The sequence below is a fragment of the Odocoileus virginianus genome, unplaced genomic scaffold (genome assembly GCF_023699985.2).
Source record: "Odocoileus virginianus isolate 20LAN1187 ecotype Illinois unplaced genomic scaffold, Ovbor_1.2 Unplaced_Scaffold_18, whole genome shotgun sequence".
Classification (NCBI taxonomy): Eukaryota; Metazoa; Chordata; class Mammalia; order Artiodactyla; family Cervidae; genus Odocoileus; species Odocoileus virginianus.
In genome coordinates, this window is record NW_027224280.1 from 73,057 (window position 1) to 91,403 (window position 18,347).

Genomic DNA, 18,347 nt, shown 5'->3' on the forward strand with positions numbered 1-18,347 from the left:
GGGCGCGCCAAGGGCGGATGCGGGGCCGGGCCGCCCTCCTGCTGTGCCGCGCATGCTCCGTGCCCCCCCCCACCACGCCCCATCCCACGCCGCCGCCGCCCCGGCCCTGCTAGTGGTCTGGCCCCGGCTCGTTGGCGCTGAACAGAGGGACGGCCGTGCAGGACGCGCCTCCCACACGGTAACCAAGGGTAAAGTCAAGCCGCCACCGGGAGCCCCATCGCCCCCTGGGTGTCCCTGGAGGGCTTCTCAGAGGTGGTGGCCTTGGCCTCGGGCTTTCTCCGAGGCAGGGACGGGGGCGCGGGGGGTAAGGAGGGAAGACGAAAGAATGGCTCAGAAGCCCACGAGCCAGGTCTCGGCAGGTGGTTAGGGACGCCCTGGGAGGTTGGCGAGCGCGGAGAGCTGCCGACCAGCCCTCGGGGCTTCCCTCCCCCTTCCTCGGGCCAGGGAAAGGCAGCGGGTGTTTCTCGGTTTCTCTCCTCCGACTGCGGTTTACCGCTGACTCTAGGGCTGCCCGGAGAGCGTCGCGACGCGGGTAAGTTTGGATTTTGCGCCTCTGCGTCAGGTCACGCGGCACTCCCGCCCAGGGACACCCAGCCAACCGTCCGCGAGCGTGAGTTCCCCGAGGGTCCCCGGACGGGCCCTCTGCGGCTCTCGGGAGGTGGGGCGTTGTGTCCCTGGGTGGTGAGGGATGTTAGCGGGGTCGAGCACGCCCGGAGAAGGTGCGAGAAGAGGAAGCCAGGGGCCGAGCGGCAAAGCGTGCCAGGCTCCGGACAGAAGTAGCGGTGCCAGCCCTCCGGCCCCCACACAGCGGCCAAGCACTCCCGGGGGCCAGGCTGCAGCGGGCACTGCAGATCCAGCCTTGGGGAACAAGACCCACAAAGCCCTGCTGGGGGCGGGGTGGGGGTGTCCGATTCTAGTGGCAAGAAATGGGCAAGAAACAGTCAACGTTTGGAATTAAGAATCACAGTCAATGTATGGCCAAAACCACTACAATATTGCAAAGTAATTAGCCTCCAATTAAAATTAATTAATTTAAAAAATAAGCAAGCAAACAAGAATCACAGAGTATGTTAACCAGTGCTAAGTACTGCGGGGCAGAAATAGAGAAGAGAAGCTGCGTGCAGGTTTAAGCAGTGTGGTTAGAAAGCAACCTTTCAGAAAAACTTAACAGAGGTGAAAGATTGTTGGGGCCAGAGGCAACAGCCGGTGTAAAGGCAGGAGCCACTCTGGGCCAGTGTGGAGCAGAAGAGGGCAAGCTCAGGAAGCTCTTCCACATGAGTGAGAGGCACCCCATGAAGAGCTGGGAGCAGGTGGCATCTCTCTGTTCCCCAGCCCCCAGCCCCCGCAGAACAGAGCCTGGAGACCCAGGTTGCGAGGTTGCTCCCAGAGGCCTTTGCTGGCCCCAGGCAGCTCTCAGACCGGGCCTCAGGCCTTTCCCCTGGGTGGCTGGCAGGTGACACGGGTCTCCAGGAAGGCTGCCTGGCGCTGAGCGGAGACACTTGGGGTCTTGAATTACCAAAACCCAGAGGAAGTTCCAGCAGGGCAGAAGGCGGCCAACCCCAGTGGCCCCGCTCGTCCCTCTTGGTGGACGACAAAGCCCCACTTCCCTGACCCGCCCTCAGTGGGACTGCTGCATGCCTTCCCTGTTTTCTGTTTTCTTTTTCTGGGGAAATAGCCCCATCTCGTGGTCTTCAGAAGACATCAGCACTGAAGCCCTCTGCTTCTCCCTCTGGGGCCCATGTTTCCACCTCTCCTCTCTCCATCTTGCCACCTCCAGCTAGGCTCAGCCAGTGACGGGGAGTCTGCCGCCCCTCTGTGGGGTAGACCAGCCTGGAAGGGGCTACCAGGTTCCCCAGACTCCTGGGACCTTCCCAGCTCCTTGCCCCAAGTGCTGCTATCTGAGGGGCCCTCACCTGCATACCTAGTGCCCTATCTCAGGGAAACCCGAGCCCTGGGGCCTAGAATCATCCTTCAGCTTCTCCCCTTCTCTGGAGACCCACCAAGGCCAAAGTGTCTTGGGAGAAGCCGCCCTCCAGTTCTGCAAGCTCCTTCCATATCTTTTCTTCCATTCCTGCTCTCTGAGAAGGTCACACTGTTCCTGACGGGGGCTTTTAGGGCATTAGGGTCTGTGAAAAGGACTTTCTAGTAGCTCAAATGGTAAAGAATCTGCCTGCAATGCAGGAGACCAGGGTTCAATCCCTGGGTCGGGAAGATCCTCTGGAGAAGGGAATGGCAATCCACTCCAGTGTTCTTGCCTGGAGAATTCCATGGACAGAGAAGCCTGGCGGGCTATAGTTCATGGGGTCTCAGAGTTGGACATGACTGAACGACTAACACACACACACAGGGTCTGTGAGTACAGGGCTTGTCATGTTTCTTTCCAGGATTTGAAACTATGCTGCCAGTGGGGTGCTAGGTCCCAAGGATAGACGCTGCTGTGTGTAACCAGCTTGCTGGCTGGCACCTCTGATGTGCTTTGTGGTACTAAACTTGAGCGTCGGTCTCCGTCCAGCAGTGAACTCTGTCCGTGACATGTTTCTCTTGGGCGGTCACAGTTCAAGTATCTTCTCTCTTGAGAGCTTTCAGCACAACTTGGGATACGGGTTTAGAGAAAACACCTCTTCCTTTCAGTTTTTCTGTGTTTTTCAAAATGGATGGTGACCTGGCAGTACAGTCTTGATAGAGAAAAAAAATAAGCTTGTGATGTGTTTGAAAACAATTTGACAGTAGTCTGAAAACCCTTGCTAATATCAGTATTACACACACACACACACACACACACACACACACACACACACACCTTCAGCTTGTGGAGACCTCTCAGTGAATGATGGTGGTTTCCCAGTGAACATGGGTAAAAGAGGGTTAAAGAGGATCCCTTGACAGTGACATTAAGTCACTGGCAACACTGTGCAACTGTCTCCAGTAGCGACTTCCAAATACTTTGATCACCCCAAAAAGAAACTCCATCCTCATGAAGCAGTCACCCCACCCTACCCAATCCCAGCCCCTGGCTCTCTGACCATATGGATCTACCTATGACTCTATAGATATGTCATATGTTTTATAAGATTTAAAGATTTTTTTATAGTGAGCTACAGAACAGTGACACTCTGGAGAGATGACAGGCAGAAGAAGGGGTGAGTGCCATGGGAAGCGAACCTGATAGGGGTAGCTAGTGTCCACAGGGTCCCTAGGCAGTGGCTAGTTTGAATGGTTTCTCAGGCTCCAGGACACAGGGGCTGTACTAGCTGTCTGGTACCTGGCCCCAGAGTGTGAGACCTCAATAAGTGGGACTTGAGCCATGGGTTTAGTGGACCAGGAGAGAGGGGCCCTGATATGGGAGGTCGGTAGGGTGGGAGCTTAGCAAACTGCCTGAGAAGGCGAAGGGAAAGGAGTTTTTCTTTTTTTTTCCCCACAATATTTATTTTAAATATTTTTAAATTTAATTTATTTATTTTAATTGGAGGAAAAGTTTTTAGTCATAATCTCAAAACTCGATTGAGAAAGCTCTTATGAAATCTTATCTTGCATCATATAAGTAGAATCATGCAGTAGTAGTTGTTGTTCAGTTGCTCAGTCGTGTCCAACTCTCTGTGACCCCATGGACTGCAGCACACCAGGCTTCCCTGTCCTTCACCATCTCCTGGAGCTTGCTCAAACTCATGTCCACTGAGTCGGTGATGCCATCCAACCATCTGTCTCCCCCTTCTCCTCTTGCCTTCAATCTTTCCCAGCATCAGGGTCTTTCCCAGTGAGTCAGCTCTTTGCATCAGGTGGCCAAAATATTGGAGCTTCAGCTTCAGCATCAGTCCTTCCAGTGAATATTCAGGGTTGATCATGCAGTATGTGGCCTTTTGTGTCTGTGTCTGTTTTTTTTTTTTTCACTTAGCATCATGACACCAGGTTCACCCACATGGTAGCGTAGATTAGTATTTCATTCCCCTTTGCGGCCAAATAATGTTCCATCTGTGTCTAGACCATGGTTGGTTTTCCACTCTTCTATTGATAGACACTTGGGTTGTTTCCACCTTTTGGAGATTATGAATTGTTCTGTACTTAATTCACATGGGAGGACAAGTTTTTGGTGTTTTTTTTTCTTTTAGTGGACAAGTTTCTTTCTTTTCTTTTTTTTTTTTTTTGGTGGACAAGTTTTTGTGAAAACATGTTTTCAATTCTTTTGAGCATATACTCAGGAATGGAACTACTGGGCCTGATGATAACTATGTTTACTTACTAAGGAACTACCAGACTGTTTTCCCTTTTAACTTTGAACACTGTCAAGCAAATGGACAAGTAGAATAGTCCAACCAAGCCCAGTACCCACCTCCCAGGGTTAGCAGTGGCCTCCAGCTTGCCTTATGTGCCTGTTTCCCTCCCTCCCTCTCTCTTCCTCCCTCCCCCTCTTTCCTTCTCTTTCTTTTGTTTCCATTAAAATGCTTGAGAGTCATTTCACAAGCCTTGTTCTCCCCAAATGGTTCACTGTGCATCTCTTGAGAAAGACATTTTCTTCCCTGACCCGGGGGCCACAATTCACTCACCATGTGGGCAGCAGGCGCCCCACCCTCACCTCCACTCCCCCTTTGATTCCTCTTTTGTTCATGCTAGCATGTCATCAGGGACTCCCACTGCACTTGGCTGTTGGCCACTTAACTCTCTTTTCATCCAGAGCAATCTCCCTCCCCAGCCTCCTCTTTCCCCTGTGACACTGATTTGCAGAGGAAACCAGGAAACAGCCCACCTTCTGGATCAGCGCTGGCTGCTCCATTGTGGTGCCTTTAACCAGTCCCTCTGTCCCAAGGTCCTCTGTAAACCAGAAGCTGAGTCCCAAGGCGGCATAGAATCAGGTCAAGCTTTGGCAGGAGCTCTACTGAGCACTTCCACCGAGGGAGTGGACATCCCACCTCTGGGGGACATCCCAGCTCTGTCCCACCATTAGGTTCACTTCGTCTCTTGTGACCAGCAGTAAATAGGGAAGACATTTTGACATCATGTGGCCAGCAGCCCTCAGCATTTCACCTCATGGTTTTGTTGCAGGAAGGGGGACCCCTTCCAGAGCCCGAAACTGGGCTCTTGTCTAACACTCGGAAATGAATTGTCCAAGGAGACACACGTCCTGAGACTTTACAAAAGACTTCACTGAGAAGGGGCACCCAGGCAGAGAGTAGTAGAGTAAGGGAACCCAGGAGAACTGCTCAGCCACGTTGCCTGCAGTCTCAGGTTTTATGGGTGGGATTAGCTTCCAGGTTGTCTTTGGCCAGTCATTTTGACTCAGGGCCCTTCCTGGTGGCACATGCATTGCTTAGCCAAAACGGATTCCTGCAAAGAGCATCCTGGGACATGTGACATCTCCTTTTGGCCTTTCCCGAATTCTTGTGGTTGGTGGTGGCTTGTTGGTTCTGTGTTCCTTACCAAGACCACCTGTTGTAAAATAACTCACGCAAATGGTTATTGTGGTGCCTAAGACTTTTTTCCTATTTTTCCAATTTCTGCCATTTTTTTCATTGAAGTTATCTCTAGTTTTAACTCTTGTTACTGCTCCTTTGAAGGTACTGTATCTCCTCCCTGCCCTTTCTCCCCCATGCTGATTGTAAAGTTTTCCCTTTTTCTTTGGTTTTCATCAGTGGAACTATGTTGTGCCTTTTTTTTTTTTTTTAATGAAAAGGAAACTTTTATTTTGGTGGGGAGTGACAGGGTGGATGGGAGGGGGGGCATGACACTTTTTCTTTGGGGGGGGTGACATGCGGCAGCTTCTGCATCGGGCGGTTCATGCACCCAGGGTGGGCGTGGGGGAGGCTTGGGGGAGGGGCCACGCTGACCCCTCCCTCCCTGCCCTGGGGGGGTGGGTTGAGAAGACCCGCCATTAGCACCAGAGTTGGACGATTTGCAGACCTCCCCTCCCCAGACTGACTCAGGACACCCTCCCCCATCCCTGAGAGCGCCCCCTTGCCGCTCCCCCCCCCACCCCAACGACAGGCCAGGCCCGCCCCGCCCACTTTTGAGTGAAAAACTTATTGCTGTGTGTGTGTTGGGGAGGAGCCGCTGTGTTCAGAAAGACCCCCGCCGTTCATTCCTCCCCAATCACCCCGCCCCCTGCCCCGTGTCCGTGCGTTCCCGGAGCGCAGGAGGGGCGCGACATGCGTGTGGGGAGCGCGTCATGCAGCGCATGCGTGTAGTTGCAGGCACCCTGGCGGCTGGGGGGGAAAAGGGGCGCGGGACTTGGAAGTTGTCCCTTTAGCTCTCTCTCTCCCTCCCCGACTCCCACACTGTTGACTTGGGGGACGGGGAGACGAGAATAACGTTTGTAGAGGTTTGTAATGATTGTGGTTATTTTCAAAAGCTGAACTAAAAAGCTGGGTACGTGTGGCAGATTGGCGAGCCGAGGGGGTGGGGGTAGACGTTGGGAAGAAGTCCGTACCCTTTAGAAAAATCCTCACCCCCTTTCCCCGCACCTTTCGGCTTCCGTGAGGGTCAGGGGTATCTGGGGTTTTAAGAAGTTAAACCCTTTGGCAATGTAATCAGTCTCCAAGCCCACACCCTGGTGTCTGAAGCCCCTAGCCCTTTACCCCGCCCCACCCCGCTCCCACCAGAACCCGCCCCGCCCCTCGCCCCTGGTTCGCCAGGGTTCAGGGTCCAGGGAAGAATGGGGGGACTCAAAATGCCCCTTGCATAGGAATCGTTGCATCAAGAATCGTGCTCAGTGACATCCCCCCAACCCTCGGGTGGGGGGTGTTCCTGAGGCCGGTGGGAGCAGAGGGAGGGAGGTTGCTAATTCCGTGGGCCCCCCAACTCCAAAAAGGGGAGTCCCCTAAGGACTCTGGGACCGGTGTGGTTTCTGGGCTTGGGGGAGGTAGCGCATCCTTGAGCCAGGATGGGATGTGAGAAATGATTTTCCACCCGCGAGCATCGGGGTTTGAGGAACGCGGGGGAGGGGCTAGCTGGAATCCCAGCCCTGGTGGATATGTCATTGTTTCCCAAGCTTCTGATTTTCCAGCGTTCCTCCACTCAGGAACAGCCTCTACATTTTAAATGTAAACACCTCTAACCTAAATAAACGGTGTCCTGGCCAAGCAGCAGTATCTGGACTTACAGGCTTATATGCGAAATACCAGGAAAGACAAAACTTTTAAAAGTGTTTGTCCTTGTACTGCTTAAAACCTTAGCACGTCGCCAGGGGTGCAAATATGACCCTCTGGGAAACACTGGCGTCTATGAAGGTGCCTTTGGGACACCATTTAAAGAAAGGGGCTCTTAGAGGGGACAGGGTTAGCCATAAGAAGGGGGTGCCCCGGAAAGATCTGGTTCCCTGGAATTGCAGGCAGGTTGAGCCTATCTTGAAAATTCTAGCGTCAGGGGAACCTGAGCTGGATGTCTGATGTCAGGTTTAGGGGTGTCCAGGAAGTGTTCAGAGTGTGGCAAAAATTGTAGCATCCCGAAGGCTGAACGTGAGTTCAAGGGCTGGGTCAAGTCTTGGAGGTTAAGGTGCTGGGATGCAGCCCAGGGGTTAAGGATTGGGCGTTGGGGGGGCGGGTAGCATCTGTGTGCAGAGAGGTTAAGTCCCAGGAGCGTGCTGGGATTTGGAAGATGCGGGGTGCCAGAATCAGCCTCAGGAATCCTGAGGGCAGGTCTCGTCCTGGGAATCTGGGGGGGGGGGGGGGGTTGCGGAATTTTGTGTGCTAGGGCCAGACCATCCCAGGAATACCGGGATGGGAGGTCTGAATCCATGCAGCAATAGAGGCGAGCAGATCCCTGGGGGTGGGGTGGGGGGTAGGAGAGGCAGATGAAAGAGTGAAATTCACCAGCGGGATGCTCCTAAAGGCTGAGGGAGCAGCTGTCCGAAGGCCCTCCCCGCCCCCTCCCGCTCCATGCCTCCGCTTCTACCATCTGAGCTCAGTTCCCGTTTTTGGCTTGGGTGACTGTTCCTCCTTCCCCCACATTGCTGCTAATTTAAAAAAAAAAAAATCAGTGCGTGATGGGTTGCCCTCCTGGGGTGAAGGGTAGGAGACTAGGAGACCCTCCTGTGGTGTGCCTTTGTATAATTTTTCTTTTTTTAATTTCTCTTGCTTGATATTCTTAAAGCTTCTTAAATCTGTTGTTTAATACCTTCCTCTTAAATTTAGAAAGTCTTGTAAACGTTTGTTCAGGTCTGTTCTCTTCTTAGATTTTCAGTTATAGTGTTTTGTATGTTTCTTATTGGTCTTTTCTGTATTTTCCACTTTTTCTGTTTTTTAATCTCTGGGCTTTTATTATGGTATTTTTTTAATCGACATGTCATCTAGTTCAAAATTCTGACTTTTGTGTTAATCTCCTGTTGGTGCTGGTTTAGTTGCTAAGTCGTGTCTGACTCTTTGTGACCCCATGGACTGTAGCCCGCCAGGCTCCTCTGTCCATGGGATTCTCCAGGCAAGAATACTGGAGTAGGTTGCCATTCCCTTCTCCAGGGGATCTTCCCAACCCAGGGATCGAACCCTGGTCTCCTGCATTGCAGGCAGATTCTTTACCAACTGTGCTATGAGGGAAGCCCTATCTCCTGTTAAAACCATTTATTGAGCTCACTTTAGACGTTTCAGTTAGAGTATCCTTTTGATTCTTTTCTGATACAGATATTAATTGTCTAGGGAAATATGCCATCTTTTCATGTATTTCTTCCATCTTTGCCACTGTTTTCTTTAACATATTAATTATATTCTAATGTCTTAGTTTGTTAAATATGTAGATTGCTTATTTTGTTCTGTTTTGTGTTGTTTTTCTTCTTTTTGAGGTTTGTTCTTATGGTCCTGTTTCTTGGTAACATAGTTATTTTTAGTTAAATGCTAGAAATGTAAATAATCCTGCAGTATTTACAATTAAATGTTAATTTAATTCATATTTTAGAATCTTTAAAATTATAGATACTCCTGAAGATTATATCTTCCCCTGGAAAAGTTTCACCCTTTCTTCGCTAGGTTGATAAAGTGGGAGTTGGACCCCTTAATTCAGGGAGGTACTGAATGGAGTGCAGGTTGGGTTTTGTTTTAGTAAGGTATCAGCTGCCTTTGATTATTTCTTGGCTTTCATCTGAAAACCTAGTTTGTTCACCAGACTTCTTCCCTTAAAGTTTCCTTAACTCTTAAGTTTTGTATCAGTTCCCTGAGCTCTGCTTTTCAGACTTTGTTTAGTTTTTTGGCCTTTGTAGCTTCAGAAGTTCATACACACCATGAGCGGAAAAGACAACCATATGCTTAAGAACTCTCATGTCTCTGATTTTGTTACTATAGCCTTCTCAGACTGCTTTAAACTTCTGCTCAGGACAAAGTGTAATTCTCAGCCTGTTCCCTGTGCCTTGAGTTGTCCAAGAAAAGAGCATTAAATTAACTCTCCATAGTTATCTCCTGATTTTTAGTCCCTCTTGTTCCAACTGCTTGGGCAACTCTTAGGTGCCTTCTAAGAGATGATTTTGTGTTCATCTGGCTTTGCTAGTTTTCAGAGGAATTACTGGTTTGTTATAAGCTTTTTGTCCCAACTTGGAGGTTAGTTACATAGCTATTTGCTAGTGATTTAGTATTAATTTTGCTCTAGTCACTGCTAGTTAGTGTTTCTTTAAAATAAAAATGTACTTCTCTAATTGGTGTAAGGACATTTCAAGTTGACTTTTTTGTCACTTGTCAAGATATTTTTCCCCCATCATTCTACTATTTGCTCGGACAGTAAAGAATCTGCCTGCAATGCGGGAGACCTGGGTTTGATCCCTGGGTCAGGAAGATCCCCTGGAGAAGGGAATGGCAACCCACTCTAGTATTCTTGCCTGAAGAATTCTATGGACAGAGGAGCCTGGTAGGCTACAGTCCATGGGGTTGCAACTAGAGAAAAGCCCATGCAGCAGCAAAGACCCAGTGCAGCCAAAAATAAATAAATGAAATTGTATAAATATACATATATATGTATATATAAAGAACTCTGACCTCAGGGGCAAAGGAGTGGCAATGGGGCTTCCAGGGGTAGCTTGAAAGTCAGAATTGAGGGGCTAGTCATATAGTAGGAGGGCTGAGAGAGGAAGGAGGTGAGAAAAGGAATGAAGAAAGACACTCCCTTAACAGTCTTGCAGCCTGGCTAGGCGGGCCCAGCATGAGGAGAGATGGAATCCTTGTCTCCTGAGGAGAGGGGACAGAAGCTCAGCTTTGGAAAGTGTTATGGGTTGAATTTTGTTAGCAGCTTTGATTGGGGCCTTATCTGGACAAGGTCACACAGTGCATAGGCTCAGCTCACACCGGTCTCTCTCCACCCCCCTAGCATCCCTGTGTCCCCAAGATGGCGGCCATGCTCCCGACAGCCAGACCCAAGGTGAGTGGAGATCCTTGACTGTGGGCAGCCCCTCAGCCCGGCATTCCCCCCATCAGCCTCCGTCCGTTGCATTTTCCTGTCCCGTTGTCACAGCTCTTGACGAGCTCTCTGGGAACCACCACGACCCATGTTTTTTATTGCTGCCAGCTTATCCTGGGGCCCATGGGGGTGAACTCCCCTGAAACCACAGTGATGGCTTGTTTTAGGTGCCAGTATCGTTTGAGGATCTTGCCGTGTACTTCACCAAGGCAGAATGGAATCTTCTGGATCATAGACAAAAGAAGCTGTACAAGCAAGTGATGCTAGAGAATTACGACAATTTGGAGTCAGTGGGTAAGGATCCTGCACACAGTCAGGCCCCCAACCTGTCTCAGAACTCAGTTTATTTCTGAGTTCCTTTCCTTGTAGTTTACTGTGATTCCAAGAATAAATGCATTTCCCCATCAGGTCAGTAATCCAGTGATGCCCAGCTTTTACCTCAAAGGCAGTTTTATCTAAATGGTTTTAGGCCTATAGGTATTTTTATATAAAATCAGAGGTTAACTAAACCTCATCTACCCAAAAGATAAGTGCAAATTATCCTTGAATATTTATATGCATTAATTTATACTTATTTTTACCAAAGTTGCCTTTTGTGTACATTTCATGTTATAAAGTTTAGAAGCATCTGTTCCTTGCATCAAGCCATATAGAGCCCAGGGCATAGAGACCCAGGACTTGGTTTTCCAGTCTGGAAAAATCTGGAAAGAGCTGGCACAGGATCCTCCACTGCGCCCCCCTTGGTTGTTTCTGCCCCTCACCAGCAGTGAGGTTTGTTGTAAGGAACAGAGACATCTCCTCTCTTACATGGTGAAACAGGCAGCCTTTTAGCTCTGTTCAGTTCTTGATACTCCCTGCAGCTTTGCTCCAGCCCTCTGTCTGCCCTTCAGTGTCTCTACACTAACTCCCCATTTCCCACAAGCTGTCCATCTTGCAGGCCAAATGATAACATGGTTATCCTCTTGACCCGAATCACCACCTACTTAAGACTCTTCATACATGCCAAGCCTGTTCATACACTCAGAGCTCTTTGCCCCTAGAGGGACTGTGCCTTTTCTCAGGACCTTCCCAGTGATACTTTCTAGAAAGTTCTTCATTCTCTGGTCCTGAAGATACTAATGCCAGACTGAGTCCAGGAGTGATTAACCTGCTTCCTCTCCATGGACAGGATTGTCGTTCTCCAAGCCTCAGCTGGTCATCCAGCTAGAGCAAGGAGAGGAACCATGGGTAGCAGATGTCAACAGGATCACCACAGGGATGCAGGCAGGTGAGTGAGGGGAGCTCTACTGGCTTGCCTGAGCCATTGGCAAAGAGCAGCAGTTGATGGAGGGTGGCATGGTCACTTTGGGTTGGACATTCTCTTTCGTGGAAGTTTTAAATCTGCCATGGAATCCTCTGTCTCACAACAGCTCTTCTATTTCTAGCTCACTGCTGTCTCCTCCCCTCTTGCCTTCCTGTCTGCTGATGGTCATCTTCCTTTCTCTCCCACGCCCTCAACTCCTGATTCAGCTCTTCTCAGACTTGGAGTGAGGGTGAGGGTAAGGAACAAACCTAAATTGAGACCCAGGAAGGTAGTGACGCTGGTTGGTGCTCTCTATGTCTTTCCAGGTGACAGGATGAATAGCAAGCTGACAATTTCAAAGGAGAATAATTGTCCAAAAGAACTCCTAGGGGCCAATCTTCAGGTTGGCAACATGGGCCAGGTAGCCGGGCAGTCAGAGGAAACACTTGAGCACAGGCAGAAAAGTGCCTGTTGTCCACAGACAGGTTCCAGCAGGGGTGACCCTCCTGGGGAGAAAGACCAAGGCAGCTCCCCAGGTGAGGGAAGAGAGATGCAGGGAAGAAGCTGCGGAGGTAGGCAGGATTTGGTTGTAAGGGAGCCGAGTTTCAAAGACATGGAAGAGGCAGTTCGTGTGTCAGCAGTGTGGGAAATCCTTTGCCCGGAAATCCAACCTCGTCAAACACCGAGTCATCCATAATGACGAGAAGTGCTTTAAGTGTGGTGAGTGTGGGAAACTCTTTCGACGCAACTTCTCACTCCTGGAGCACCAGTGCATCCACAGTGGTGAGAAGCCCTATGTATGTGGCGAGTGTGGAAAGGCTTTCACACGTGGCTCCAACCTCATCAAGCACCAGATTAGCCACACTGGCGAGAAGCCCTATAGGTGTGATGAGTGTGGGAAACGCTTTGGGCGCAACTTCACACTCATAGAGCACCAGCGCATCCACAGTGGCGAGCGGCCCTACTCCTGTGATGTGTGCGGCAAGGCCTTCAGCAGGAGCTGCAACCTCACTGAGCACCAAGGCACGCACAGCAGTGAGAAGCCCTTCATATTCAGCCAGTGCACAAAAGCCTTCAAGGGCATGTCCCAGCTCATTCACCACCAGCGTGTCCACAAGGGAGAGAAGCCATTCATGTGCAAGGAGTGTGGAAAGGCCTTCCAGGGGCGCTCAGGCCTCAGCCAGCACCATGGGGTGCACACCGGTGAGAAGCCCTATGAGTGCAGTGAGTGTGGGAAGACCTTCAGCCGGCGAGCCAACCTCTTCAAGCACCAGATAGTGCACACTGAGGAGAGACCCTACAGGTGTCAAGAGTGCGGGAAGGCGTTCCGCCACTGCTCTGCCTTCCTGAAGCACTGGCGCACCCACATCCGCCCACGGCCCTGTGCCTGCGGCCACTGTGATGACTGCAACCAGGCCTCCAAGGAGAAACCACAGCCTGACCAGCAGCCGAGAATTCACCAGAACCTCTTGGAGGGGAACAGCTCAGAGATGGAACCGGCCTGCCTGGGCCTCCAAAGAGCCACTGCGGAGTCCCACCCAGAGAATGAGAATCACCTTCAAGACTCCAGCTGTGCCACTGCCCCCAGCACCGCCATCTGACTGGGTGCTCTGCAGGAGGGCTGGCTCTAAGATGAGCCTTCCTAGTCCCCCTCCCTTCCCTCATTGATGATGCAATTGCAGCCCAGAGACTGCACCTCAGACTGGCCCCTTTGCACATTTGTATTCCTCACTGGAGCAGATGAAAGTGCTCTTGCCCCTTGTGCCTGGGGCCTGCGTGCTGTGGGTGGGAGGGAGCGAGTGCCTTGAGTTAAGTAGTAACCCATATCATCTCATGGGGGCCTTCACTTCATCCCAAGTCTTGGTAGTGTTTTCAGGTAAGAAGACACGAAGAGCACTTTAATCCTTTAAAAGCTTAGTAGTGGGAGGGACTTGACAGCATTCAAAATTGTGGGCTCCACATCAAGGCTGTGGCTGGACTGTGACATCACCTAAAATTCATCAGAAATGGTCTGAGAAAGGACTCAGGGACTGCAACAGTGAATTGCTCGTGTCCACTTTGTGTGCCCACTCATCAGCCCATGGAGAGAGTGGCATCTCCTTGGGGGGTAAAGCACAGGACACCCTGCTTTTGTGCTGAGCAGTAGCCCATACTTTTTCCAGGCCATTTGACTTTGTGCCTGAAAGTCACAGCCTCCCACGGGCACCGCCAGCTGCTTCCAGGAGAAGCAGCACCCAGGACCCATCTTTTCGGAGCTCAGGGGATTTGGGGGGATGGCTTCCCTGGGCCCTTCGAAGAGGATGAGGCCTGGGGACTCTCGGCTTCCCCTCCCAGAGAGAAGAGCCCTTGGGCTCAGGTCCCTCCCAGCTGCCACCAGCTGCCCTGCTGCCTTTCGTCTTCTACCTGCACCCCGGCTCACCCCACCCACTGCCTTCAGATTCAGCCTGCAAGGGCCAGGCTGGCCTGTCTGCTCCTCCTCCCCACTCTCAGTGCCTAAAGCACCTAGCCTGAGTTGCTTCTCCCCCTGAAACAGCAGCCCCTCATGCCTGGTGCTGATCAGGAGGAAAGCAGGCTGGGTTAGGAATTTGCTCAGAGCAAGCCTAGTAATGGCTCTCGCTTTCACATGATGTTTGTTACAATATTAGAGGTTCAGTTGCTTTCAATGTTCCTGCATTCAGGTGTAATGTAAGTCATAGTAGAAACTTTTGCTATAGGGGAGTGTCAGGGAATCGCCCCTTAAGTAAGAATCCTTCCAACCCTCTCAGAAGACCTCAGGAAGGAGAAAGGGGCCTACCTCAGGCCTGACGGCCAGTTAGCTTGCTGGCAAGCCTGGCCCGTCTTCTCACTCCCTCCCCTATCCCTGCAGAGACAGGGTGAAGCCTTCAAATGGCACTTTACTACAGGCCACCCCCTGCCCACCTTACCCACAGAGACTCTGCAGGGAAGAGTTCATGCTTCCTGGGGGGAAGCTGCTGGCAGGTCTGGATTGTTCTGCCCACACTGTCCCCAGAGCTTGGACGAGGAGTTCTGCCCCCTTGCCCTTCTCAGCCCTGCATCCTGGTTGGCTCACCACCTGCCAGCCCCTTCAGCACCCACCAGGGTCTTCGGCTCAGTCACACAGACTGCCAGAGGTCAGGCAGGTGGTGGGTGTGCTGGAGATTTCCCCCACTGGGGCTCTGAGAAGCACACACTTCCCCTGCCAGAAACTGGGCTTGGAAGTGCAGGGCTCCTGCACATGCTGCTTGGAGCGCCCACTGCTTGGACGACTCTGGAAGTGAGAGTGAGAAGGAGATAGAGATCAAGTCGTTTCATACAGTTATATGACCATCACTTGTGCACATTTGTGACTTAGGAAAAGTTCTTTAGTTGTTGTAACTTGCTTTTATTTCAGCCTCCTTTTGCTCTGTGTGTCACGTTGTCTTTGAGCCCAGCATTTAGTAAATATTTGTGAAATGAATCTTGTCCCCTTAGCACATTGACCTCAGGTTTTAGACCACAGTTGGCTCAAACCTTACCTTTTGGCAGTGGAAAGTATTTGCAGCTTTGGGTTTTCCACTAGAAAAAGACGTTTTAAAGGAGTGTTGTCTTTGAACTCTGTGGTGAGGTCACTGGGAAGCGTGTTGTTTGTCTGAGGTTCCAGACAGTCTGTCTTAAGGCAGCAAGGCTTCAGGAAGCCCACCCCCACAAAGGGCAGGGGACAGCGGCCTGAGGCCATTTGCTCGGGCTCTGGTACCTTTTTTGTTCAGCTGAGGCAACCCAGGATTGGGGCAACAATTGCTGCATGACAGGCCCAGAAGGAGCATAAATCCATGCACAATGCTATCCATTTCCATCGCTCTAGAAAGTGAATGACTTTACTCCTATGGGTCAGTAACCAACTTTTAATAAAGAAAAGGTGTATCTCCCCAGTACAGCATCATCCTATTGGTTCCATTGGATAAGCTGACTAGATTTTGAATGTGAGCACCTTTTTATACCTTGGGACCCACCCAGAGATGACTAGATACTGGGGGTACAGGCGGTGATGCCTGATTTTTCAACAAAAAGTGGACTTGCCTGGAGAGATGCAAGCAGAGATGCCAGGCAAATGTGCTCTGGTCTCAGTGCCCTGAAAGGCTCCAGGATTTCTTAAGTGCTTACCCAGATATGTGACATGTATAAGTGATGCATCTTTGGTTTGGCATTTCTCTACCTCGTCTCACTCCTTCATTAGATTTTCACCCTTCATTAGCACATGTGGTGGTAATCAATCAGGTGTGCATCAGGAACTAAACTGGTATCACATGGAATCATCCAGAGAGTGTCCGGAGAGGATGCTTGCGATTTGCCTTCTACTGTGCCTTGAAATCGGGCTCCCCCTGGCTAGGTGGGGAACTGTGATTGTGGCCCGCACTTGCTTTCTAATGACGACTGGAGTGTAAAAGCTGAGACTGTTGGGGATGTCTTGCCTGCTTTTCACCACCTGCCCCCCAACAAAATTCACACTCCACACTTCTGGACTGGGCTTCGGCTCCAGAGACGACCCTGTCAGACGCTGGATCATGTAGCACATGATTTGATCTTTCAAACTTGGGACACTTTTCAAGAGCTGTTTAAGTGCTGCAGCAGTATCTTCTCATAACTGTTAAACTGTCCCAACTGAATTCTTTGACTTTGGGTGTAAACAAATAAAGAAGGTCTGGGTGTTGATTTGAAGTAACAGCAGTTTGGTGAAAGGTCTCAGGAAAGGGTGCTGATCTAGATTGGGGGAGGGGGAGCCGAGACAGTGTGTCTGGGCATGAAGGGAAGCCAGGACCCCTCCAAGAGGAGCTGCACAGAGACCAAGGGCAGCCACCCAAGGCTAGTGGGACTCCTAGAGCAGGAGAGCAGAGTCACCCCATCAGTGACCTTGTGTCTTAGACCTTTTGCTTACATTGCCTGCAAGGCTTGTTCCCCTTTGCAAAGCTTCCTGGTGCCTGAGAAGGGGGCTCTTGCAGGATTCTGTTACCATTGTTGAATGTCCTTAGTTTCTAATTCTACTGGATGGCTTCCCCCTCACTCTGGGGCTGGTTCTGGCCCATACTGTGGCAACCTAGGGGAAGCAGGATGCCCAGGCTGGAGGCAACTCCCTGTGAACAATTCCAGAGGGGCCAAGACCCCGCTTTTGCCATCCCTGCCACAGTAAGGGGACATGGCAGCTTTCAGCTCAGGATGCTGAGTCTTTGCCTGGTTAGGTAGCAAAGTGCTATGTGGAGGTCAGGGTAGAACTTAGTACCAGGTGAACTCTGAAGACGAGAAGTAGAGATCATGGGGTTTCTGGGCAGATGGAGGGCTTTCTGTAGGGCAGACATGGGGTAAAGGGTCATTAGAACCAGAGCATGAACAACTAGGAGTGTCAGACAAAGAGGTTTGGTTTCTAGCTGGCTCCTGAAGAAGAGCAATTTTTTGTAACAGAATTATGCTAAGATCAAGGAAGAAAAAAGTTGTAGATAATAACTGCTAGAGTTTGTGAATTTACACATTGAAGACCACTAAGTGTACACTGGAGTCATCTAGACAGTTCTGAAGAATTTTCCATGCAGGAAGGGGTCAAAAGGACAGAGTACTGGGGGGGGTGGGGCAAAGGCAAACGGGAGTGCCCCAAATTGCAAAGCACCCCAGGTGGTGGCTTGCTGCCATTTATTCTCTCAGGTCAATTCCCACTTTTACCTGTACTTAGATGGTTTCCTCTTGTGCTAGCCCCAGTGTGTCCATGACATCACAACACAAGGGTCCTCTAGGATTTGAAGGTTGCTGGTTCATCTTTCAAAACCTGAACATATTCAGAGTGTACAATTGGATGAGTTTTGATGTGTATCCACCTGTAAAACCATCACAGCAGTGAAGATGGTGAATGTGTGTCCATCACCCCAAAAAGTTACCTTGTCTGCCCCAGTGCTCACTCCTTCATACCTCTTCTTGCCCTCTCCCTTCCCACAGGGATTGTTCTTCCTGTCACTCCACATTGGTTTGCCTTTTCTAGAATTCTGTGTAATTGAAATGATGCAGCATGCACTCTTCTTGCCTGACCTCTCAGCATAATGACTTTGAAGTTCATCCAGGTTGTTATGTGTTTGTAAGTTCTTCATTTTTTAATCACTAAGTACTAGTCTTATTGTCTGAATGGATCAAAATGATTTTGGTACATTTTTGGGTTTTCCAAACTTTGGCCTTGACAAATAAACCTGCTGTGAAGTTTTGTGTGCAATTTTTTGTGTGGACAGTTGTTTTCCTTTCTCCCGCGTATATAGCTAGGAGTGTAATTGCTGGGTCACATAGTAAGTCTATGTTTAACTGAGGAACTGCCAAAGTGTTTTCCAAAGCAGTTGCACCAGGCTACCTTCCCACCAGCAGTGTATGAGGGGTCCAACTTTGCACATCATCCTAACACTTGTTTTTGTCCATCTTTGTGATTCCAGACATCCTGGTGGGTTGAAGTGGAATCACGTTGTAGTTCTGATTTGTATTTTCCTGATGATTAATGATGTTGAGCACCTTTTTACAACCTCACCAGCCACTCATATATCTTAATTGGGTGATGTGTGCGTTCAAATCTTTTTACTTTTTTTTTTTTACTGCACTGTGGGGCTTACAGAATCTCAGATCCTTGACCAGGGATTGAACCCATGCCTTCCACAGTGAAAGCTCTGAGTCCTAACTGCTGGACCACAAGAGAATTCCCCTTTTT

The 18,347-nt window shown here is 50.3% G+C and overlaps 1 protein-coding gene across 1 annotated transcript; it reads left to right on the top strand.

Moving 5' to 3' along the window:
* Window positions 1–10,247: 10,247 nt before the first annotated feature.
* ZFP92 (ZFP92 zinc finger protein) lies at window positions 10,248–17,867 on the top strand. The gene is given in 5 exon segments (XM_020885420.2): window positions 10,248–10,320; window positions 10,527–10,653; window positions 11,528–11,626; window positions 11,968–12,239; window positions 12,241–17,867. Coding segments are annotated over 5 exon segments (1,533 nt in total). The 5' UTR covers window positions 10,248–10,287; the 3' UTR covers window positions 13,243–17,867.
* Window positions 17,868–18,347: the final 480 nt, after the last annotated feature.